This window comes from Micromys minutus (assembly GCF_963924665.1).
Source record: "Micromys minutus genome assembly, chromosome: 2".
Classification (NCBI taxonomy): domain Eukaryota; kingdom Metazoa; phylum Chordata; class Mammalia; order Rodentia; family Muridae; genus Micromys; species Micromys minutus.
This window is the reverse complement of record NC_137971.1, coordinates 56,807,777-56,833,919: the sequence shown is the minus strand read 5'-3', so window position 1 is coordinate 56,833,919 and position 26,143 is coordinate 56,807,777. Positions and strand designations below refer to the sequence as shown.

Sequence of the window (26,143 nt, the reverse complement as noted above, 5' to 3'; positions counted from 1 at the left end):
ACTGAAGGGCATGTGGGTTCTTTCCAGCTTCTGGCTAATATAAATAGAGCTGGTATAAACACGGTGGTGCATGTGTCCTTATTATATGTTGGAGCATCTTTTGGGTATATGGCCGGAAGTAGAATTACTTGGTCTTCAGTTAGGACCATGTCCAATTATCTGAGGAACCACCAACCGATTTCCAGATTGGTTGTACCAGCTGACAACCCCAACAACACTGGAGGAGTATTCCTCTTTCTCTGCCTCCTCGACGGAATCTGCTGTCTTCTGAGTTTTGATCTTAGCCATTCTGACTGGTGTGGTGTGGAATATCAGGGTTGTTTGATTTGCATTTCCCTGATGACTAGGGATGTTGAGCACTTCCATAGATGCTTCTCAGTCACTTGATATTCCTCAACAGAGAATTTTTTGACTAGCTCTGACTGCCATTTTCTCACAGGATTGTTTGATGATCTGGCCTCTGTCTTCTTGAGTTCTTTATATCAATTGAATATCAGACCTCTTTCAGATGTGGGGTTGGTAAAGATCTTTTCCCAATCTGTTGGCTGCCATTTTGTTTTCTTGACAGTGTCCTTAGCCTTACTTCAACTTTGCAACCTCATTAAGTCCCATTTCTTGATTTTTGGCCATAGAGCAAAAGCCATTGGTGTTCTGTTCAGGAAAATTTCCCCTGTACCTATGTGTTCTAAGGTTTTCCCTACATTCTCTTCTAATAGTTTCAGTGTGCCTGGTTTAATGTGGAGATCTTTGATCCACTTGCACTTGAGCTTTGTACAAGGAAGGAGATAAGAAAGGATCTATATTCATTCTCTGGCATGCTAAGTGCCAGTTGAGCCAACACCAATTGTTGAAGAGGCTGTCCTTTTTCCAGTGAATGTTCTCAGCGACTATGTCCAAAATCAAGTGCCCACATGTGTGAGGGTTAGTTTCTGGATGTTCTATTCTCTTCCGTTGATCAACCTGCCTATCTCTGTACCAGTACCATGTGGGTTTTAACTCAATTACCTTGCAATTTGCTTGAGGTCAGGGATGGTGATTCCCTCAGATGTATTCTTGTTGTTTAGTATGGATTTTGATATTCTAGGTTTTATTGTTATTTCAGAAGAATTTGCAAATTGCTCTTTCCAACTGTATGAAGAATTGAGTTGGAATTTTGATGGGCATTGCATTGAATCTGTAGATTACTTTTGGTCCAGTGGCCATTTTTAAAATGTTGATCCTACCAACCCATGAGCATGGGATTTTTCCATCTTCTGAGATCTCCTTCAATTCCCTTCTTCAGATATTTGAAGTTCTTCTCATACAGGTCCTTCACTTGCTTAGTTGGAGTCACAACAAGGAATTCCCTATTGTGTGTGACCATGGTGCAGGGTATCTTTTCCCTAATTTCTTTCTCAGTGTGTTTATCTTTGGTTGAGGAAAGCTCCTGATATGTTTGAGTTAATTTTATATCCAGCCAATTTGCTGAAGTTGATTATCAGCTGTAAAAGTTCTCTGGTAGAATTTTAGAGGTCAATTAAATATACTATCATGTCATTTGCAAATAGTGATACTTTTACTTTTTCCTTTCAGATTTGTATCCTTTTGATTTTCTTTTGCTGTCTAATTGCTGTGGACAGGATTCCCAGGACTATGTTGAATAGGTAGGGATAGAGTGGGAAGCCTTGTCGAGTGCCTGATTTTATTGGGATTTCGTCAAGTTTCCCACTATTAAATTTGATGTTGGCTATAGGTTTACTCTATATTGCTTTCACTGTGTTTAGTTATGGGCCTTAGATTCCTGATCTTTTCTAAACATTTAACATGAAGGGGCATTGAATGTTGTCTAGTGCTTTCTCAGCATCTAGTGAGATGATCATGTGTTTTTTTTTTGTTTTTGGTTTTTTTTTTTTTTTTGAGTTTGTTTATATGGTGGATTTCGTTGATGGATTTCGATATATTAAACTGTCCGCGCATCCCAGGGATGAAGCCTAGTTGATCTTTGTGAATGGTCGTTTTAACGTGTTCTTGGATTAAGTTTGCAAGAATTTTCTAGAGTATTTATGCGTCAATGTTCATGAAGGAGACTGGTCTGAAGTTCTCGTTCCGAGTAGGACTTTGTGTGCTTTACGAATAAGGATTACATGGCTTCAAAGAAGGAGTTCGGAAGTGTTTCAACTGAGTCTCTTTTGTGAAATACTTTGGAGAGTATTGGTATTAGTACATCAATAAATGTCTGATAAAATTCTGCACTGAACACATCTGGCCCTGGGCCTTATGTTGTGGGGAGGGTTTTAATGACTCCTTCTATTTCTTTAGGTGTTGTGTGATGGTTTAGGTGGTTTGCCTGGTCCTGGTGTAACTTCGGTATCTGGTATCTGTGTAGGAATTCATCCATGACCTCCAGATTTTCCACTTTGGTTGAGTATAGGCTTTTGTAGGAGGATCTGATGATTTGTTGAATTTCCTCAGTTTCAGTTGTTACGTGTCCACTTTTTTTATGATTCTCTTAATTTGGATACTCTCTCTTTGCTGTCCCTTTAGTATGTCTAAGGGTTTACAAGTCTTGTTAATTTTCTCAAAGAACCAACTCCTGGTTTTGTTGATTCTTTCAATGGTACTTTTTTTTTTCAATTTGGACTATTTCTGCTCTGAGTTTGATTATTTCATGCCATCTACTCCTCTTGGGTGTAGCTGCCTCTTTTTGTTCTAGTGCTTTCAACTGTGCTGTCAAGTTGCTAGTGTATGCTCTCTCCAGTTTCTCTGTGGAGGCACTAGGGCTATGAGTTTTCCTCTCAGTGCTGCTTTCATTGATTCCCATAGTCGTGAGTACTTTGTGCTTTCATTTTCATTAAGTTCTGGAAGATCCTTAATTTTTTTTTTTATTATTTCTTCTTTGACCATGCTATGGATGAGTAGAGCACTGTTCAGCTTCCATGTGTCTATGGGCTTACTGTTGTCTTTGTTGTTATTAAAGTCCAGTCTTAGTCCATGGTGATCTGATAGGATGTATGGGAGTAATTCCGTCTTCTTATATCTATTGAGGCTTGTTTTGTGACCGACTGTATGGTCAGTTTTTGAGAAGGTTACGTGAGTTGCTGAGAAGGTGTATTCTTTTGTATTAGGGAGAGATGTTCTGTAGATGTCTATTAATTCCAATTGGTTCATAACCTCTGCTAGTTTTACTATGTCCTTGTTCAGTTTCTGCTTCCATGATCTGCCCATTTATGAGAGTGAGGTGTTGAAGTGTCCCACTATTGTTGTGTGTGGTGCCATTTATGTTTTCAGCTTTAGTAGGATTTCTTTCATGAATGTGGGAGCTCTTGTATTTGGAACATATATGTGAAGCATTGAGAATTCATCCTGATAAATTTTCCCTGTAATGAGTAAAAAGTGGTTTTCTTTCTCTTTTTGATAACTTTTGGTTGAAAATCTACTTTATTCAATGTTTGTATGGCTACCCCAGCTTGTTTTTTGGGGCCGATTGCTTGGATGTTGATTTTCCCAGGCTTTTACTCTGAGATGAGTTTCCTGTATCCAGCAAAATTCTGGATTCTGTTTCTCTATCCGGTCTGATAGGAGTCTATGTCTCTTTATTGGGCAATTGAGTCCATGTATGTTAACAGATATTACAGAATAGTGGTTGCTGTTTCCTGCTATTTTTGCTTTAAGGGGTAGAATTATGTCTGTGTCTCTTTCTTCTTTTGGTTTTCTTGCTTAGTTCTTTTCTCACTTGTTCTAGGATGTAGATTCTCTCCTTGTATAGGGCTTTCCATTTATTCTTCTTTGTAGGGTTGGATTTGTGGTCAGATATTGTGTAAATTTAGATTTGTCCTGGAATATCTTGGTCTCTCCATCTATGATGATGGAGAGTTTGACGGGGTATAGTAGCCTGCGCTGACATTTGTGTTCTCACAGGGTCTGTAGGATGCCTGTCCAGGATCTTCTAGCTTTCATAGTCTCTGTTGAGAAGTCAGATGTAATTCTGATTGGTCTGCCTTTACATGTTACATGATATTTCTCCCTCACTGCTTTTAGTATTCCTTCTTTGTATTGAACACTTGGCATTTTGACTATTATGTGTCGGTAAGAATTTCATTTCTGGTCCAATCTATTTGGAGTTGTATAGGCTTCTTTTATGCTCATGGTCATCTCATACTTAAGGGTAGGGAAGCTTTCTTCTAGGATTTTGTTGAAGATATTTACTGTGCTTCTTAGATTACATTCTTCACCCTCTTCTATTCGTATTATTCTTAGGTTTGGTCTTCTCATTGTGTCCTGGATCTCCTGGATCTCCCAGATCTTGAGGACATTATGGGTTAGGAGCTTATAAGTTTTTGCATGTTCTCTGAATGTTTTGTCTATAATTTCAATGTTGTCTTCAGCCCCTGAGATTCTCTCTTCCATCCCTTGTAGTCTGTTGGGGATTCTGATTTCTTTTATAGGTTTTCTAACTCCAGAGTTGTCTCTTTTTGAGATCTCCTTATGGTTTCTATTTCCACTTTCAATTTCTTCGTCTCTTTGGTTTTGTTTTCTTGTAGTTCTTTAATTGATTTTCATGTTTCCTCTTTAAAATCTTCTATTTGTTTATGTGTGTCCTCCTGTGCTTGTTTAAGGGAGTTATTCACGAACTTCTGGAAGATCTCCATCATCATCTTGAGGTATGTTTTCAAGTCAGAGTATTTTTTTTTTCCGGGGTGTTTGGCAATCCACTGTTTGCTGTAGTGGGAGAGCTGGGTTCTGATAGGCCAGGTTGTTTTTGTTCCATTGCTTTTGTTATCCTCTTTCCATCTTGTTTCTGTGATTATACCTGGTATTGTTGTCAGTGACTGGCTCCTGTCTCTCCTGTGGATCTGGGGGGCCCATAGGCTCAGGAAGAAAAATTACTTCTTGGTGTTCAGCTTTTAGTGGGCAAGCAGTGAGTTCTGTTTGCAGTGATTCACCTCTGTCATTGTGGGATCAGGTGTGGGAGCTCTTGTGAGACTGTTCTGGGAGCTCAGCCCTGTACCCACAGGTCCTGAGTGCTACTGGCAGGGACCTAGCTTTTTCCCTAGACCAAAGAGCACACTTTTGCAGATGGCACAGTACTTTCTGCTCTCAGAGATCCTAGTGTGCTCTCCCTGGACCTATGAGCCAGGTTACCATCTGGTCCAGGTGGAAGAGGATCTGTAGAGTTGAAGATTAAGCACTGCCTTTCCACGGCAGACCTAGGTTCCCACTGACTAGGGCCTCTGCCAAACTGTGGGCCTGTGAGTTTAGTCAGGAGCCCAAGCTTTCAAGGCAGATTCCCAGTCCCTCTACCAGAGTCTGGCCCTACTGTGGGTAGCACATTTTCCCCAGTGCTCCAACTACCCCTCTCTGTGCTTTGGTTACTCACAGCACAATCTCACCTGACCTGTGCTTCCGGATCTCTGCTGTTGCAGGTGGCAAACCCCCTGAGCATTGGATCAAACATATGGGCTTTACGGGCGGATCCCCCAAAGCTATTTTAAAATGATGCAGTGCAAAGCCTAAGGTAAGGTATTTGAGTAACACACAAATATGCTTTTATTTATTGTGGCTAAAGGGGATCAAACATACATGGTCTACAGCGCTACACCCTGAGCCAGGATCTCACAGAAACAAACACAGGCAAGTTTTTCTGAGAATGAAAATAGGAGGGAACATGCTATTGTTAATCTTAGCCCTGAAAGGGCTGCTGGGTCAGCAGAAACTTGATTTCCATCCTACCTAGAGAAACACAGCAGTTTCTAGAAGAGGTATACAACATAGGAAGACCTTTCTATTTTTTTAACACACATTTTTATTTTATTATGGCAAAGTTGAAAGTACCACCTTCTTTACAACAGCGACCAGTAAAATGTATCTCCAATACAATTCAGTACAAAACAATCTGTTTCAGAATTTAAGGGTAAAAGAAAAGAATCCCTTTACATGAGTCCTTAGATCCTATTTTAAAACAGGAAAAAAGTAAAAGAAAAGAAGAACAAATCAACCACTGTCTGCACAGTCCGGGTTCAAGCCTCCCTCCTCTGGACCTCAGACAGGAGGCTCCTGGGTCCTGTTGCTCCTGCGGATTTGCTCGGTTGTTTAGCTGGTGTCCATCATTTCATTATAAGCATCAAGCTGGGCATCCAACTCCTCTGCAGAAAGCTGCTGCTTTGAGTCTCTGCCTGTGCCTCTACCTCTTCCCCTGGTGCCTCCACATGTCCCTCTCCTGGTGCCTCCACCACCAAAGCCCCCGGAGCCACCATTTCTTGTCATGCCACCTCTGTTTATGCTTTGTGCGGGTCTTCGCCTTGTATCGATCTGTGATGTGACGAGCTGGATGTTCATAGGGCGGCCATCCAAAGGGACACCATTGTACTGCTTCATAGCCTTCAGGGCATCGGCTTTCCATTCAAAGTACACAAGTGCTGTCCCTACACTTCGTCCAGAGCGATCATAGCACACAGCGGCTTTGTTCAAGGTTCCAAATTCGGCAAAGAGTTTCTGTATATCAGCGTCTGACACTCCGAAGTCCAGGCTTGACACCAGCAGCTTCCCACAGGTCTCCACACCGGCTCCACCCCGGAAGCCGCGGTCCAATAGGTCATGCTGCCTCCACTTGTCCTGAAGGCATTTAGGTCTGCTGTATGCTGCTGGCCGGTTCCTGCCACCTCTGCCACCCTCGAAGCCTCGGAAGATGGCGGGCCGGTTCCACCTAGGCCTGCTGCCTCCTTTCACCTGCACAGGTGCCTGCACTGCACTACCTTGGTCGCCCTTGGACCCAGTCCTGCCCCGACCCCGGTCAACACCGCGGCCTCCTGGCTGGCTCCGGTTCAGCTGAATGATGTCCTCCAAAGACATGTCCATTTTCTCTTCCATGGTGGGCACAGATTCGGGCCTCGTATCCATAGAACGACCTTTTAACAAAATCAAGCATAATAATGATATCAACAGGCTAGCATTGATGTGAAGCTAAAATCTCACTTGGAATTACATCTAAGGTCTTCTATCGGTTCCTCTAAGGAGGCAGAAATGACCATTTTGGTCCTATTCTGGAGTCTAAATTTGTCTATGTCAAACTACCTGACCCAAGGAAATCCAATTACTTACCAGTTCTGAGCACTGCAGATAGGTCTCTGAGTCCCAAGCAAACCAGGCAGCCGTCAAGGCTCCACGTCTGAGTGTGATCTCTGGCTCCAATGAAGGTTTTATATACCTCTCTGCTCGCCCCGCCCTATTGTAGCCACACCCTAAACCTCAACCTGGAAATGGATTGGTTGGTTACATTCCACATTACTTTAATCTCTATGTAACATTCATCCTCTTCAGTCATTGAATCAGAGCTCTCTGTGAAAATATCTCCACACCACACCATCTCTCAAGTATTTCCCTTGTTAATTAAAAAAAAAAAATCACTGAAACTGAGGATTATTTTTCTTCCGTTGCTTAATTGTCACGTGCTTTTGAGTGTGGTACAGGAAGTGGTCTTGCTGTGAAGCAAGGGTTGTTTCAGAAATCTAAGTTCTAGCAATCCTTTTGCAAGATCCTACCCACCTAAGTTTAGATCCGGGCATGGTCATACACACTTTAATCCCAGGAGATAAAGTTAAGCAGATTTCTGAGTTAAAGATCAGCCTGAGACAGGATACCTCTGGGTGAAGAGAAGCTTAAATCCAGGATGGTGGTACACACCTTTAATCCTTAGAGATAAGTCTGCAGGTTTCTGAGTTCAAGGTCAATCGACAGAGCAAGATCCAGTACAGCTGAGCTTAATCAATGAAGGACCTAGAAAAGAGGAAGCAAGGGACAATGTAACAGAACTAGAGGGCCATTTTCCAGCTTCTGCAAGCAGAAGGACTTGACAACTTTGGCTATGTGTTTCTGGCTTTATAGTTAAGAGTAGAAGAGCCCTTTAGATAATTGAAGCCTGCCATCTGGAACTGATTGATTAGAGGGGATGAAGAACCGACTGTGGTCGAATCTTCTGGGAATTGTTTTCTGAGACCACAAATATGTTGTGTTTCAGAGATAGCCAGGGTATCTGTACCTCATACTGCAACTGTACTTGGTGATATTTAAGAGTCACCCATGGGCCACTGGTTTTGATGGTGTCACAAAAGACAGCTGAGGCTTGGCTTTGTGAGAGACCATGGAATCCCATTGATGAAAGTACAATGTTGCGAGGATCCAGCCCCAGCATGGGGGCTCTTTTTTCTTCTTGAGACCAGAGAGGAGGAAGAGCTTGGTTGGTGGTTAAAATTTAGATGAGATATTGAGGGTTGCTGTATAATAAATTTTACTATCTAAGTCTAAGTTACTATGCTATTGTGTCTGTCCTGCCTTCTGTGGTCTCTTAAGCCAGAGAGTGCAGTCTCTGTCACTTAGCACCTCTTCCTAAAACAGCAAGAAATTAAGTAAATAGACTTTGTACTAACTCAGCTGAAACTGCTGACCTCTAACTTTTAGTCGGCTAGAAGGTAGTCACAGGAAGAAAAAGGGACACTTAGAAAAGTGATTATAATGTTAATTGCTAAGTAGTAAAAGTGTCCTATGAAAATCCTCCAAAGGGAATGTGTGGGGGTAGTGGGGGGATAGAATGAATAACTTCTCCTTGTCCTCCATACCCATACATCTTTCAGAATACATGATCACATGTTACAAAGCTTATCACAAGTTCACACCAAAAGTCAAATCATAAATTGAAATAGAAGTCTACAACAGAGAATTTTACAAGCATATCCATTAGGAGCGATTATCTGGCTAAACTTGCATCACGTGTCTCAGCTCCACGGGTTCACTGAAGGCTTAATACTAGAACTAAGTTTTCACTGAAGCTTTGTATAGATAGATAAACAGTCAATATTTTATACTCTGCACTAGCACCTATAATAAATTGTAGGTTCCCTTTTTATGACCTTTGGTTAATAATAATACATCCTCTTGGAATGTGCTCTGAGTAGGAGAAAGTCTGGTGACAATCTAAGAGTAATTAACAGCTGTCACTTAGGAGACTGGCAAAGTTCTCATTACAGTTTTGGCTCTCAGTTCTGACCTAATGGCAGTCTCACTATAAAAGAGCTTAATAATCAGTTATAAGTTCAGGAATCTTATGGCTCATCCTTATGACTTAAGTCATTTCTAAGTCTATTTATCATCACTACAAGAAAGTACATCTTCAGAGATCGGCAGAAATCTGCTCTAAAGGAGTGTGCTAGAACTTAATGATTGTTATATATGTTTAAAATAATGGGAAAGGCATATTAATAGCAGGGATCTTTCCTAAAATGAATTCCTAACATTCTTGTTCAAAGAGGACGAACCAGTTGCAGACTATATAATAACCTGAGGCTGGCCATCTCAGGATGATCACCTGCTAGTTATTAGCTTGTTCTGTTATGGCTCCCGACAAGTTGTAGTTGAAAATCCAGGAATGAAGGGGACATGCAAAAGATTTGAGGCTTGGCACCTTGAAGGGAACCCGTGAGAGGCTATTGGTGAGGCTACTTGCATTAAAAGACCTCAGGGTATTGGAGATACCTGTACCATCGATGATCACCAAAACCAACAAAAACAGTATAGTGCATCATCCTGAGCTTAAAGTGACACAGAGGGCAGAGCTTGAGAAATGATGCCAGCCCTTTGAAGCAATCCAGAAGATCATGTGTGGTTCCCAGATATTGAAACCAGAAGCTGCATCATTGAAGCTGCCTTGGACACTGAAAGATGTTGAAGACCTGTCTCAGGATAGCTGCCAAGGAAAGCTGTGAACGAGAAGTGGAACCAGCTCAGGAGAAAGAAATTTGTTGCAGTCAACAAAGATGAAAAAGGAGTTGGAGATCTGAAGACTGCTTTGATATCAGACATGGAGATGGCAGGGTTTGGAGTTTCCCCAGCTGCTTTCCTGTCTTGCTCTGAATTCAAGTTAAATGATTGGATGGATCTTAGAAGAGACTTTGAACTTTGCATTTCTAACATTGTTGAGACTGCTGCAGACTATGGGGACTTTGAAAGATGAGCTAAATGTACTTTTTCATTCTGCTATGTTTAGGTGTGGCCCCCCATAGGCTCATGTGTTTATACAAGCCTATGTGGGCCAGGGAGTGTAATGTGGTGTTTGGCATATGCTTGGCCCAGAGGGTGGAACTATTACAAACTGTGGCCTTGCTGGAGCAAGTGTGTCACAGTGGGGGTAGGTTAGCAGACCCTGCTCCAAGCTGCCTGAGGTTATCCAGTCTGTACTTGGCTTCCTTTGGATGAAAATGTAGAACTCTCATTTCCTCCTGCACAATGCCTGCCTGTTGCTGCCATGCTCCTGCCTTGATGATAATGGACTGAACCTCTGAACTTTCAAGAAGGCCACAATTAAATATTGTTATTGATGAGACTTGCCTTGGTCATGGTGTCTGTTCATAGCAGTAAACCCTAACAAAGACATCATCTAATCCTAAGAATCTCTACAATCCCAGTGATCCTATCTTTCTGAAATGCCCTCCAACATTCTAAAACCCAAGTTTTGCATGTCCCTTCATAACATACTTTCTAAACTGTTTTGAGAACATCTTAATTCAGTGCTAGCTTGCCTCACACTTTCTATTGAAGCAAAAGATGACATTGGATTTCTCAGCCTTTACACAGACTTACACGTTCCAGGAATACAGGTGGGCCTACATCTGTCTCAATTATGCAGTGATATGTAAATTTTGGTTTTGTGGATGCCAAGCAAGGAGTTCACTGCATGAGTTACAGGGTTTTTCCAGGGAAATGTCAGTGATCACCCCCCCCCCCAAACACACACACATACACAAACCCACGTGTTGTGGATCAATATTGAATTCCCACTATGTAGAATGATGAAAGTGGGTTCCTACAGTTTTCAACCTTTTCCCAGCCCCAAAATAGACCCTATCCAAAACCAAAGCTGTTTTTTATACAACTTCATTTTAAAAGAAGAGATCCATGTACAGATTTTTTAAAGCATTTTGTCATAAAACTATATGAATATATTTTTGTCAGCACTTAATTCTTTTAGAGGTTTCATAGTATGCATTGAAATCTTACTAGTTACCATAAAGATAAAGTATATGTAGAACAACACATACCTTGTAAACAGTCAGAGTTTTCTTGCTGACTTAGTCAGGGTTTCTATCCCTGCACAAATATCATGACCAAGGAGCAAGTTGCGGAGGAAGAGGTTTATTCAGCTTATGCTTCCATATTGCTGTTCATCATTAGAGGAAGTCAGAACAGGAACTGAAGCAGGTCAGGAAGCAGGAGCTGATGCAGCGTCCATGGAGAGATGTTACTTACTAGCTTGCTTCCTCTGGCTTGCTCAACTTGCACAGCTTGCTTTCTTAGATAACCAGGTCTACCAGCCCAGGGATGGCACCACACACAATGGCTCGGCCCTCGCCCCTTGATCACTAGTTGAGAAAAATGCCTTACAGCTGATCTCATGGAGGCATATCCTCAACTGAGGCTCCTTTCTCTGTGATAACTCCAGCATGTGTCAAGTTGACGAAAATCTAGCTAGTACAATTAGTGTGTATAGATTAAACATGATAATTTTTGAATACCAAAACTTGAAAGAAGACTATATTCTTAGCTCTTGAATTATTAATGATTTGAGGTCCAGGTATACCATACTCTGAGAGGGTACTTTACACTTATTTTTTCTCCTAAGAATGACTGACTCCCTTTTTGGGCTTTAGATTTTCTTCTTGTTTTTGTTGTTGTTGTTGTTATTTGGAGCTTCATATGGCCTGTGAGTAGTTTCTGGGGTATTCAGAGCTTTCTGTGGCTAGTATCCAATTATCAGTGACTGCATATTATGTCTGTTCTATTGTAGCTGGGTTACCTCACTCAGGATGATATTCTTCAGATGCATTCATTTTCCTAGGAATTTCATAAAATCATTGTTTCTAATAGCTGAATACTAGTCCACTCTGTAAATATACCACAATTTTTGTATCCATTCATCTACTGAAGGACATGTGGGTTCTTTCCAGCTTCTGGCTATTATAAATAGGGCTGGTATGAACATGGTGGTACATGTGTCCTTATTTTATGTTGGAGCATCTCTTGGGTATATGTCCAGAAGTAGAATTACTTGGTCTTCAGTTAGGACTATGTCCAATTTTCTGAGGAACCGCTAGACCGATTTCCAGAGTGGTTGTACCAGCTGACAACCCCAACAACACTGGAGGAGTATTCATTCCTCTTTCTCTGCTTCCTCGCCAGAAACTGCTGTCATCTGAGTTTTTGATCTTAGCCATTCTGACTGGTTTGGGGTGGAATCTCAGGATTGTTTGATTTGCATTTCCCTGATGACTAGGGATGTTGAGCACTTCCATAGATGCTTCTCGGTCATTTGATATTCCTCAATTGAGAATTTTTTGACCAGCTCTGTACCCCATTGTCTCACAGGGTTGTTTGATCATCTGGCATCTAACTTCTTCAGTTCTTTGTATCAATTGGATATCAGACCTCTTTCAGATGTGGGGTTGGTAAAGATATTTTCCCAATCTGTTGGCTGCCGTTTTGTTTTCTTGACAGTGTCCTTAGCCTTACAGCAACTTTGCAATCTCATTAAGTCCCATTTCTTGATTTTTGGCCTTAGAGCAAAAGCCATTGGTGTTCTGTTCAGGAAAATTTCCCCTGTACCTATGTGTTCTAAGGTTTTCCCTTTCTCTTCTAATAGTTTCAGTGTGCCTGGTTTAATATGCAGATCTTTGATCCACTTGCACTTGAGCTTTGTACAAGGAAGGAGATAAGAAAGGGTCTAGTTTCATTCTCTTGCATGCTGAGGGCCACTTGAGCCAACACCAATTGTTGAAGAGGCTGTCCTTTTTCCAGTGAATGTTCCCAGCTGCTTTGTCCAAAATCAAGTAACCATATGTTTGAGGGTTCGTTTCTGGATGTTCTATTCTCTTCTGTTGATCAACCTGCCTATCTCTGTACCAGTACCATGTGGGTTTTAACTCAACTGCCTTACAGTATAGCTTGAGGTCAGGGATGGTGATTCCCTCAGATGTTTTCTTGTTGTTTAGTATGGATTTTGATATTCTAGGTTTTTTGTTATTTCAGAAGAATTTGCAAGTTGCTCTTTCCAACTCTATGAAGAATTGAGTTGGAATTTTGATGGGCATTGCATTGAATCAGTATATTACTTTTGGTCCAGTGGCCATTTTTAAAATGTTGATCCTACCAACCCATGAGCATGGGATTTTTCCATCTTCTGAGATCTCCTTCAATTCCATTCTTCAGATATTTGAAGTTCTTCTCATACAGGTCCTTCACTTGCTTAGTTGGAGTCACACCAAGGTATTTCCTATTGTATGTGACCATGGTGAAGGGTATCTTTTCCCTAATTTCTCTCTCAGTGTGTTTATCCTTTGAGTAGAGGAAAGCTCCTGATATGTTTGAGTTAATTTTATATCCAGCCAATTTGCTGAAGTTGATTATCAGCTTTAAAGTTCTCTGGTGGAATTTTGGAGGTCAATTAAATATACTATCATGTCATTTGCAAATAGTGATACTTTTACTCCTTCCTTTCAGATTTGTATCCTTTTGATTTCCTTTTGCTGTCTAATTGCTGTGGACAGGACTCCCAGGACTATGTTGAATAGGTAGGGATAGAGTGGGAAGCCTTGTCGAGTGCCTGATTTTATTGGGATTTCGTCAAGTTTCCCACTATTAAATTTGATGTTGGCTATAGGTTTACTCTATATTGCTTTCACTGTGTTTAGTTATGGGCCTTAGATTCCTGATCTTTTCTAAACATTTAACATGAAGGGGCATTGAATGCTGTCTAGTGCTTTCTCAGCATCTAGTGAGATGATCATGTGTGTGTGTGTGTGTGTGTGTGTGTGTGTTTTTTTTTTTTTTTTTTTTTTTGAGTTTGTTTATATGGTGGATTTCGTTGATGGATTTCCATATATTAAACTGTCCCCGCATCCCAGGGATGAAGCCTAGTTGATCTTTGTGAATGGTCGTTTAACGTGTTCTTGAATTCGGTTTGCAAGAATTTTCTTGAGTATTTATGCATCAATGTTCATGAAGGGGACTGGTCTGAAGTTCTCGTTCCGAGTAAGACTTTGTGTGCTTTACGAATAAGGATTACATGGCTTCAAAGAAGGAGTTGGGAAGTGTTTCAACTGAATCTCTTTTGTGGAATACTTTGGAGAGTATTGGTATTAGTTCATCAATAAATGTCTGATAAAATTCTGCACTGAACACATCTGGCCCTGGGCCTTATGTGGTGGGGAGGCTTTTGATGACTCCTTCTATTTCTTTAGGTGTTGTGGGATTGTTTAGGTGGTTTGCCTGGTCCTGGTGTAACTTCGGTATCTGGTATCTGTGTAGGAATTCATCCATGACCTCCAGATTTTCCACTTTGGTTGAGTATAGGCTTTTGTAGGAGAATCTGATGATTTGTTGAATTTCCTCAGTTTCAGTTGTTATGTGTCCACTTTTTTTATGATTCTCTTAATTTGGATACTCTCTCTTTGCTGTCTCTTTAGTATGTCTAAGGGTTTACAAGTCTTGTAAATTTTCTCAAAGAACCAACTCCTGGTTTTGTTGATTCTTTCAATGGTACTTTTTTTTCTATTTGGACTATTTCTACTCTGAGTTTGATTATTTCATGCCATCTACTCCTCTTGGGTGTAGCTGCCTCTTTTTGTTCTAGTGCTTTCAACTGTGCTGTCAAGTTGCTAGTGTATGCTCTCTCCAGTTTCTCTCTGAAGGCACTAGGGCTATGAGTTTTCCTCTCAGTGCTGCTTTCATTGATTCCCATAGTCGTGAGTACTTTGTGCTTTCATTTTCATTAAGCTCTGGAAGATCCTTAATTTTTTTTTATTATTTCTTCTTTGACCATGCTATGGATGAGTAGAGCACTGTTCAGCTTCCATGTGTCTATGGGCTTTCTGTTGTCTTTGTTGTTATTAAAGTCCAGTCTTAGTCCATGGTGATTTGATAGGATGTATGGGAGTAATTTCATCTTTTTATATCTATTGAGGCTTGTTTTGTGACCGACTGTATGGTCAGTTTTGAGAAGGTTCCGTGAGGTGCTGGGAAGGTGTATTCTTTTGCTTTAGGGAGAAATGTTCTGTAGATGTCTATTCATTCCAATTGGTTCATAACCTCTGCTAGTTTTACTATGTCCTTGTTCACTTTCTGCCTCCATGATCTGCCCATTGATGAGAGTGAGGTGTTGAAGTGTCCCACTATTGTTGTGTGTGGTGCCATTTATGTTTTGAGCTTTAGTAGGGTTTCTTTCAGAATATGGGTGCTCTTGTATTTGGAACGTATATGTGAAGCACTGAGAATTCATCCTGATAAATTTTCCCTGTAATGAGTAAAAAGTGGTTTTCCTTCTCTTTTTGATAACTTTTGGTTGAAAATCTACTTTATTCAATGTTTGAATGGCTACCCCAGCTTGATTTTTGGGGCCGTTTGCTTGGATGTTGATTTTCCCAGGCTTTTACTCTGAGATGAGTTTCCTGTATCTAGCAAAAGTCTGGATTCTGTTTCTCTATCCAGTCTGACAGGAGTCTATGTCTCTTTATTGGGGAATTGAGTCCATGTATGTTAACAGATATTACAGAATAGTGGTTGCTGTTTCCTCCTATTTTTGCTTTAAGGGGGAGAATTATGTCTGTGTCTCTTTCTTCTTTTGGTTTTCTTGCTTAGTTCTTTTCTCACTAGTTCTAGGATGTGTTTCTCTCCTTGTGCTGGGTTTTCCATCTATTCTTCTTTGTAGGGTTGGATTTGTGGTCAGATATGGTGTAAATTTAGATTTTTCCTGGAATATCTTGGTCTCTCCATCTATGATGATGGAGAGTTTGACGGGGTATAGTAGCCTGCGCTGACATTTGTGTTCTCACAGGGTCTGTAGGATGCCTGTCCAGGATCTTCTAGCTTTCATAGTCTCTGTTGAGAAGTCAGATGTAATTCTGATTGGTCTGCCTTTACATGTTACATGATATTTCTCCCTCACTGCTTTTAGTATTCCTTCTTTGTATTGAACACTTGGCATTTTGACTATTATGTGTCGGTAAGAATTTCATTTCTGGTCCAATCTATTTGAAGTTCTGTAGGCTTCTTTTATGCTCATGGTCATCTCATACTTAAGGGTAGGGAAGCTTTCTTCTAGGATTTTGTTGAAGATATTTACTGTGCCTCTTAGTTTATATTCTTCACCCTCTTCTATTTGTATTATTCTTAGGTTTGGTCTTCTCATTGTGTCCTGGATCTCCTGGATCTCCCAGATTTTGAGGACATTATGGGTTAGGAGCTTATAAGTTTTTGCATGTTCTCTGAATGTTTTGTCTATAATTTCAATGTTGTCTTCAGCCCCTGAGATTCTCTCTTCCATCCCTTGTAGTCTGTTGGGGATTCTGATTTCTTTTATAGGTTTTCTATCTCCAGAGTTGTCTCTTTTTGAGATCTCCTTATGGTTTCTATTTCCACTTTCAATACCTTCATCTCTTTGGTTGTGTTTTCTTGTAGTTCTTTGATTGATTTTCATGTTTCCTCTTTCAAATCTTCTATTTGTTTATGTGTGTCCTTTTGTGCTTGTTTAAGGGAGTTATTCATGAACTTCTGGAAGATCTCAATCATCATCTTGAGGTATGTTTTCTAGTCAGAGTATTTTTTTTTTTTTTCCGGGGTGTTTGGCAATCTACTGTTTGCTGTAGTGGGAGAGCTGGGTTCTGATAGGCCAGGTTGTCTTTGTTCCATTGCTTTTGTTATCCTCTTGCCATCTTGTTTCTGTGATTATACCTGGTCTTGTTGTCAGTGACTGGCTCCTGTCTCTCCTGTGGATCTGGCGGGACCATAGGCTCAGGAAGAAAAATTACTTCTGGGTGTTCAGCCTTTAGTGGGCAAGCAGTGAGTTCTGTTTGCAGTGATTCAGCTCTGTCATTGTGGGATCAGGTTGGGAGCTCTTGTGAGACTCCTCTGGGAGCTCAGCCCTGTACCCACAGGTCCTGAGTACTACTGGCAGGGACCTGGCTTTTTCCCTAGGCCAAAGAGCACACTTTTGCAGATAGCACAGTACTTTCTGCTCTCTGAGAGCTCCCAGTGTGCTCTCCCTGGACCTATGAGCCAGGTTACCATGTGGTCCAGGTGGAAGAGGATCTGTAGAGTTGAACATTAAGCACTGCCTTTCCAGGGCAGACCTGGGTAGCGACTCAATAGGTCCTGTGCCTAACTGTGGGCCTGTGAGTTTAGTCAGCGAGCCCAAGCTTTCAAGGAAGATTCCCAGTCCCTCTGCCAGTATCTGGCCCTACTGTGGCAGGCACCTTTTCCCGAGTGCTCCAACTACCCCTCTCTGTGCTTTGGTTACTCACAGCACAATCTCACCTGACCTGTGCTCTTGGATCTCTGCTGTTCCAGATGGCAAAGCCCCTGAGCATTGGACCAAGCACATGGGCTTTCCGGGCGGATCCCCCAAAGCTATTTTAAAATGATGCAGTGCAAAGCCTAAGGTAAGGTATTTGAGTAACACACAAATATGCTTTTATTTATTGTAGCTAAAGAGGATCAAACATACATGGTCTACAGCTCTACAGCCTGAGCCAGGATCTCACAGAAACAAACAAAGGCAAGTTTTTCTGAGAATGAAAATAGGAGGGAACATGCTATTGTTAATCTTAGCCCTGAAGAGGCTGCTGCGTCAGCGGAATCTTGATTTCCAGCCTACCTAGAGAAACGCAGCCGTTTCTAGAAGAGATATTCAACATAGGAAGACCTTTCTATTTTTTTAACACACATTTTTATTTTATTATGGCAATGTTGAAAGTACCACCTTCTTTACAACAGCGACCAGTAAAATGTATCTCTAATACAATTCACTACAAAACAATCTGTTTCAGAATTAAAGGGAAAAAGAAAAGAAACCCTTTACATGAGTCCTTAGGTCCCATTTCAAAACAGGAAAACAGGAAAAAAAAAAGAAAAACAAATCCACCATTGTCCGCACAGTCCGGGTTCAAGCCTCCCTCATCTACACGTCAGAAACGAGGCTCCTGGGTCCTGTTGCTCGTGCGGATTTGCTTGGTTGTTTAGCTGGTGTCCATCATTTCATTATAAGCATCAAGCTGGGCATCCAACTCCTCTGCAGAAAGCTGCTGCTTTGAGTCTCTGCCTGTGCCTCTACCTCTTCCCCTGGTGCCTCCACGAGTCCCTCTCCTGGTGCCACCAACACCAAAACCCCCGGAGCCACCATTTCTTGTCATGCCACCTCTGTTTATGCTTTGTGCGGGTCTTCGCCTTGTATCGATCTGTGATGTGACGAGCTGGATGTTCATAGGGCGGCCATCCAAAGGGACACCATTGTACTGCTTCATAGCCTTCAGGGCATCGGCTTTCCATTCAAAGTACACAAGTGCTGTCCCTACACTTCGTCCAGAGCGATCATAGCACACAGCGGCTTTGTTCAAGGTTCCAAATTCGGCAAAGAGTTTCTGTATATCAGCGTCTGACACTCCGAAGTCCAGGTTTGACACCAGCAGCTTCCCACAGGTCTCCACACCGGCTCCACCCCGGAAGCCGCGGTCCAATAGGTCATGCTGCCTCCACTTGTCCTGAAGGCGTTTAGGTCTGCTGTATGCTGCTGGCCGGTTCCTGCCACCTCTGCCACCTGCGAAGCCTCGGAAGATGGCGGGCCGGTTCCACCTAGGCCTGCTGCCTCCTTTCACCTGCACAGGTGCCTGCTCTGCGCTGCCTTGGTCGCCCTTGGACCCGAACCTGCCGCGACCCCGGCCCCCACCGCGGCCTCCTGGCTGGCTCCTGTTCAGCTGAATGATGTCTTCCAAAGACATATCCATTTTGTCTTCCATGGTGGGCACAGATTCGGGCCTCGGATCCATAGAACGACCTTTTAACAAAATCAAGCATAATAATGATATCAACAGGCTAACATTGATGTGAAGCTAAAATCTCACTTGGAATTACATCTAAGGTCTTCAATGGGTTCCTCTAAGGAGGCAGAAATGACCATTTTGGTCCTATTCTGGAGTCTGAATTTGTCTATGTCAAACTACCTGACCCAAGGAAATCCAATAACTTACCAGTTCTGAGCACTGCAGATAGGTCTCTGAGTCCCAACCAAACTAGGCAGCTGTCAAGGCTCCACGTCTGAGTGTGATCTCTGGCTCCTTGAAGGTTTTATATACATCTCTGCTCGCCCCGCCCTGTTGTAGCCACACCCTAAACCTCAACTTGGAAGTGGATTAGTTGGTTACATTCCACATTACTTTAATCTCTATGTAACATTCATCCACTTCATTCATTGAATCAGAGTTCACTGTGAGAATATCTCCACACCACACCATCTCTCAAGTATTTCTCTTGTTAATTAAAAAAAAATCACTGAAACTGAGGATTATTTTTCTTCCCTTGCTTAATTGTTATGTGCTTTTGAGTGTGGTACAGGACGTGTTCTTGCTGTGAAGCAAGGGTTGTTTCAGAACTCTAAGTTCTAGAATCCTCTTGCAAGAACCTACCCACCTAAGTTTAGATCCAGGCATGGTGATACACACTTTAATCCCAGGAGATAAAGTCAAGCAGATTTCTGAGTTAAAGGCCAGCCTGATACAGGGAAAGGTCTAGGTGAGGAGGAGCTTAAATCCAGGATGGTGGTACACACCTTTAATCCTTAGAGATAAGCCTGCAGGTTTCTGAGTTCAAGGTCAATCGACAGAGCAAGATGCACTACAGCTGAGCTTAATCAATGAAGGACCTGGAAAAGAGGAAGCAAGGGACAATGTAACAAAACAAGAGGGCCATTTTCCAGCTTTTGCAATAGAAGGACTTGACAACTTTGGCTATGTGTTTCTGGCTTTATAGTTAAGAGTAGAAGAGCCCTTTAGATAATTGAAGCCTGCCATCTGGAACTGATCGATTAGAGGGGATGAAGAACAGACTGTGGTCGAATCTTCTGGGAAGTGTTTTCTGACAGCACAAATAAGTTTGGTTTCAAGATAGCCAGGGTTGTACTTCATACTGCAAATGTACTTGGTAATATTTAAGAGTCACCCATGTGCCACTGGTTTTGATGGTGTCAGGAAAGACAACTGAGGCTTGGCTCTGTGAGAGACCATGGAATCCCACTGATGAAAGTACATTGTTGCTAGGATCCAGCCCCAACATGGGGGCTCTTTTTCTTCTTGAGACCAGAGAGGAGGAAGAGCTTGGGTGGTGGTTAAAATTTGGATGAGGTATTGAGGGTTGCTGTAAAATAAATTTTACTATCTAAGTCTAAGTTACTATGCTTTTGTGCCTGACCTACCTTCTGTGGTCTCTTGAGGCCAGAGAGTGCAGTCTCTGTCACTTAGCACCTCTTCTTAAAACAGCAAGGGATTAAGTAAATAGACTTTGTACTAGCTCAGCTGAAACTGCTGACCTCTAACTTTTAGTCTGCTAGAAGGTAGTCACAGGAAAAAAAGGGACACTTAGAAAAGTGATTATAATGTTAATTGCTAAGTAGTAAAAGTGTCCTATGAAAATCCTCCAAAGGGAAAGGGTGGGGGTGGTGGGGGGATAGAATGAATAACTTCTCCTTGTCCTCCATACCCATACATCTTTCAGAATACATGATCACATGTTACAAAGCTTATCACAAGTTCACACCAAAAGTCAAATCATAAATTGAAATAGAAGTCTACAACAGAGAATTTTACAAGCATATCCATTAGGAGCGATTATCTGGCTAAACTTGCATCACGTGTCTCAGCTCCACACGTTCACTGAAGGCTTAAAACTAGAACTAAGTTATCACTGAAGCTTTGTATAGATAGATAAACAGTCAATATTTTATACTCTGCACTAGCACCTATAATAAATTGTAGGTTCCCTTTTTATGACCTTTGGTTAATAATAATACATTCTCTTGGAATGTGCTCTGAGTAGGAGAAAGTCTGGTGACAATCTAAGAGTAATTAACAGGTGTCACTTAGGAGACTGGCAAAGTTCTCATTGCAGTTTTGGCTCTCAGATCTGACCTAATGGCAGTCTCACTATAAAAGAGCTTAATAATCAGTTATAAGTTTAGGAATCTTATGGCTCATCCTTATGACTTAAGTCATTTTAAGTCTATTTATCATCACTACAAGAAAGTACATCTTCAGAGATCTGCAGAGATCTGCTCTAAAGGGGTGTGCTAGAACTTAATGATTGTTATGTATGTTTAATAATAATGGGGAAAGCAGATTAATACCCGGGATCTTTCCTAAATTGAATTTCTTACACATTTCCTCAAAGAGGGTGAGCCAGTACCAGACTATATAATAACCTAAGGCTGGCCATCTCAGGATGATCACCTGCTAGTTATTAGCTTGTCCTGTATGGCTAAGGACAAGTTATAGTGGAAAATCCAGGAAGGAATAAGACATGCAAAAGATTTGAATCTTGGCACCTTGAAGGGAACCCGGGAGAGGCTATTGGTGAGGCTACTTGCAGTGGAAGACCCCAGGGTATTGGAGATGCCAGTACTATCTGTGAATGATCACCAAAACAAAAACAAAAAAAAAAAAAAAAAAAAAAAAAAAAAAAAAAAAAAAAATTGTGGATCAACCTGACCTTAAAGTGCTACAGAGGGCAGAGCTTGAGAAATGATGCCAGCCCTTTGAAAAATCCAGAAGATCATGTGTGGTTCCCCCATATTGAAACCAGAAGCTGCATCATTGAAGCTGCCTTGGAGACTGAAAGATGTTGAAGACCTGTCTCAGGATAGCAGCCAAGGAAAGCTGTGAAGGAGAAGTGGAACCAGCTCAGGAGAAAGAAATTTGTTGCAGTCAACAAAGATGAAAAAGGAGTTGGAGATCTGAAGACTGCTTTGATATCAGACATGGAGATGGCAGGGTTTGGAGTTTCCCCAGCTGCTTTCCTGTCTTGCTCTGAATTCAAGTTAAATGATTGGATGGATCTTAGAAGAGACTGAACTTTGCACTTCTAACATTGTTGAGACTGCTGCAGATTATGGGGACTTTGGAAGATGAGCTAAATGTACTTTTTCATTCTGCTATGTTTAGGTGTGGCACCCCATAGGCTCATGTGTTTGAACAAGCCTATGTGGGCCAGGGAGTGGAATGTGGTGGTTGGCATATGCTTGGCCCAGAGGGTGGAATTATTACAAACTGGGGCCTTGCTGGAGCAAGTGTGTCACAGTGGGGGTGGGCTAGCAGAACCTCCTCCAAGCTGCCTGAGGTTATCCAGTCTGTACCTGGCTTCCTTTGGATGAAAATATAGACCTCTCCTCTCCTCCTGCACAATGCCTGCCTGTTTCTGCCATGCTCCTACTTGGATAATAATGGATTGAAACTCTGAACATTCAAGCTGGCCACAATTAAACATTGTTATTGATGAGACTTGCCTTGGTCATGGTGTCTGTTCAGAACAGTAAATCCTAACAAAGACATGATCTACTCCTACAGCTTTGCTCTATGCCCAGTAACCACTGAGAATCTCTACATGCCCAGTGATCCTATTTTTCTGAAATGCCCTCGAACATTCTAAAACCCAGGGTTTCCATGTCCCTCCATAACATACTTTTTAAATTGTTTGATAACATCTTAATTCAGTGCTAGCTTGCCTCACACCTTCTATTAAAGCAAAAAATGACATTGGATTTCTGAGCCTTCACACAGACTTACATTTCTAGGAATACATGCATGCCTCCCTCTGTCTCAATTATGCAATGATATGTAAATTTTGGTTTTGTGAATACCAAGCAAAAAGTTCACAGCAAGTGTTACAGGGTTTATCCAGGGAAATGTCAGTGAACACCCCCTAAACACTCACACATACAAAAACCCACGATTTGTGGATCAATATTGAATTCCCACTATGTAGAATGATGAAAGTGGGTTCCTACAGTTTTCAAACTTTTCCCAGCCCCAACACAGACCCTATCCAAAACCAAAGCTATTTTTTCTACAACTTCATTTTAAAAAGAGAGATCCATGTACAGATTTTTAAAAAGCATTTTGTCATAAAACTATATGAATATATTTTGTCAGTACTTAATTCTTTTAGAGGTTTCATAGTATGCATTGAAATCTTACTAGTTACCATAAAGATAAAGTATATGTAGAACCACACATAACTTGTGAACAGTCAGAGTTTTCTTGGTGAATTAGTCAGGGTTTCTATCCCTGCACAAGCATCATGACCAAGGAGCAAGTTGGGGAGGAAGAAGTTTATTTAGCTTATGCTTCCACATTGCTGTTCATCATTAGAGGAAGTCAGAACAGGAACTGAAGCAGGTCAATAAGCAGGAGGTAATGCAGAGGCTATGGAGGGATGTTACTTACTATCTTGCTTTCTCTAGCTTGCTCAGTCTGCTTTCTTATAGAACCCAGGTCTATCAGCCCAGGGATGGAACCACCCACAATGGCAGGGCCCTCCCCCACTTGATCACTAGTTGAGAAAATGCCTTACAGCTGGATCTCATGGAGGCATTTCCTCAACTGAGGCTCCTTTCTCTATGATAACCCTAGCATATGTCAAGTTGATGAAAAACTAGCCAGTACAATTAGTGTGTATAGATTTAACATGATAATTTTAGAATACGAAAACATGCCACAAGACTATATTCTTAGCTCTTGAATTATTAATGATTTGAGGTCCAGGTATACCATACACTGAGAGAATACTATACACTTATTTTTTTTCTCCTAAGAAAAACTGACCCTTTTTCTTTTTGGCCTTTAGTTTTTCTTCCTGTTTTTGTTGTTGTTGTTGTTTTGAGTTTCATATGGCCTGTGAGTAGTTTCTGGGGTATTCAGAGATTTCTGTGGCTAGTATCCAATAATAAGTGACTCCACATTATGACTGTTTTGTTTTTTTTTTTTTTTTTTTTTTTGGCTAGTTTACCTCACTCAGGATGATATTCTCTAGATGCATCCATTTTCCTAGTTATTTCATAAAGTCATTGTTTCTAATAGCTGAATACTAGTCCACTCTGTAAATATACCACAATTTTTGTATCCATTCATCTACTGAAGGGCATGTGGGTTCTTTCCAGCTTCTGGCTAATATAAATAGAGCTGGTATAAACACGGTGGTGCATGTGTCCTTATTATATGTTGGAGCATCTTTTGGGTATATGGCCGGAAGTAGAATTACTTGGTCTTCAGTTAGGACCATGTCCAATTATCTGAGGAACCACCAACCGATTTCCAGATTGGTTGTACCAGCTGACAACCCCAACAACACTGGAGGAGTATTCCTCTTTCTCTGCCTCCTCGACGGAATCTGCTGTCTTCTGAGTTTTGATCTTAGCCATTCTGACTGGTGTGGTGTGGAATATCAGGGTTGTTTGATTTGCATTTCCCTGATGACTAGGGATGTTGAGCACTTCCATAGATGCTTCTCAGTCACTTGATATTCCTCAACAGAGAATTTTTTGACTAGCTCTGACTGCCATTTTCTCACAGGATTGTTTGATGATCTGGCCTCTGTCTTCTTGAGTTCTTTATATCAATTGAATATCAGACCTCTTTCAGATGTGGGGTTGGTAAAGATCTTTTCCCAATCTGTTGGCTGCCATTTTGTTTTCTTGACAGTGTCCTTAGCCTTACTTCAACTTTGCAACCTCATTAAGTCCCATTTCTTGATTTTTGGCCATAGAGCAAAAGCCATTGGTGTTCTGTTCAGGAAAATTTCCCCTGTACCTATGTGTTCTAAGGTTTTCCCTACATTCTCTTCTAATAGTTTCAGTGTGCCTGGTTTAATGTGGAGATCTTTGATCCACTTGCACTTGAGCTTTGTACAAGGAAGGAGATAAGAAAGGATCTATATTCATTCTCTGGCATGCTAAGTGCCAGTTGAGCCAACACCAATTGTTGAAGAGGCTGTCCTTTTTCCAGTGAATGTTCTCAGCGACTATGTCCAAAATCAAGTGCCCACATGTGTGAGGGTTAGTTTCTGGATGTTCTATTCTCTTCCGTTGATCAACCTGCCTATCTCTGTACCAGTACCATGTGGGTTTTAACTCAATTACCTTGCAATTTGCTTGAGGTCAGGGATGGTGATTCCCTCAGATGTATTCTTGTTGTTTAGTATGGATTTTGATATTCTAGGTTTTATTGTTATTTCAGAAGAATTTGCAAATTGCTCTTTCCAACTGTATGAAGAATTGAGTTGGAATTTTGATGGGCATTGCATTGAATCTGTAGATTACTTTTGGTCCAGTGGCCATTTTTAAAATGTTGATCCTACCAACCCATGAGCATGGGATTTTTCCATCTTCTGAGATCTCCTTCAATTCCCTTCTTCAGATATTTGAAGTTCTTCTCATACAGGTCCTTCACTTGCTTAGTTGGAGTCACAACAAGGAATTCCCTATTGTGTGTGACCATGGTGCAGGGTATCTTTTCCCTAATTTCTTTCTCAGTGTGTTTATCTTTGGTTGAGGAAAGCTCCTGATATGTTTGAGTTAATTTTATATCCAGCCAATTTGCTGAAGTTGATTATCAGCTGTAAAAGTTCTCTGGTAGAATTTTAGAGGTCAATTAAATATACTATCATGTCATTTGCAAATAGTGATACTTTTACTTTTTCCTTTCAGATTTGTATCCTTTTGATTTTCTTTTGCTGTCTAATTGCTGTGGACAGGATTCCCAGGACTATGTTGAATAGGTAGGGATAGAGTGGGAAGCCTTGTCGAGTGCCTGATTTTATTGGGATTTCGTCAAGTTTCCCACTATTAAATTTGATGTTGGCTATAGGTTTACTCTATATTGCTTTCACTGTGTTTAGTTATGGGCCTTAGATTCCTGATCTTTTCTAAACATTTAACATGAAGGGGCATTGAATGTTGTCTAGTGCTTTCTCAGCATCTAGTGAGATGATCATGTGTTTTTTTTTTGTTTTTGGTTTTTTTTTTTTTTTTGAGTTTGTTTATATGGTGGATTTCGTTGATGGATTTCGATATATTAAACTGTCCGCGCATCCCAGGGATGAAGCCTAGTTGATCTTTGTGAATGGTCGTTTTAACGTGTTCTTGGATTAAGTTTGCAAGAATTTTCTAGAGTATTTATGCGTCAATGTTCATGAAGGAGACTGGTCTGAAGTTCTCGTTCCGAGTAGGACTTTGTGTGCTTTACGAATAAGGATTACATGGCTTCAAAGAAGGAGTTCGGAAGTGTTTCAACTGAGTCTCTTTTGTGAA

The 26,143-nt window shown here is 41.2% G+C and overlaps 2 protein-coding genes across 2 annotated transcripts; both read right to left on the bottom strand.

The window, feature by feature from the left end:
- Nucleotides 1-6,069: 6,069 nt before the first annotated feature.
- On the bottom strand, nucleotides 6,070-6,846 carry LOC308417088 (THO complex subunit 4-like; the record flags this gene model as incomplete). The annotated part of the gene is made up of 1 exon (XM_080912196.1): nucleotides 6,070-6,846. The coding sequence occupies one exon, from the start codon at nucleotides 6,844-6,846 to the stop codon at nucleotides 6,070-6,072; it is 777 nt and encodes a 258-aa protein (XP_080768322.1).
- Nucleotides 6,847-18,032: 11,186 nt separating this feature from the next.
- On the bottom strand, nucleotides 18,033-18,809 carry LOC308416620 (THO complex subunit 4-like; the record flags this gene model as incomplete). Its single annotated transcript, XM_080911665.1, has 1 exon — nucleotides 18,033-18,809. One exon carries the CDS (start codon nucleotides 18,807-18,809, stop codon nucleotides 18,033-18,035), a length of 777 nt encoding a protein of 258 aa, XP_080767791.1.
- Nucleotides 18,810-26,143: the final 7,334 nt, after the last annotated feature.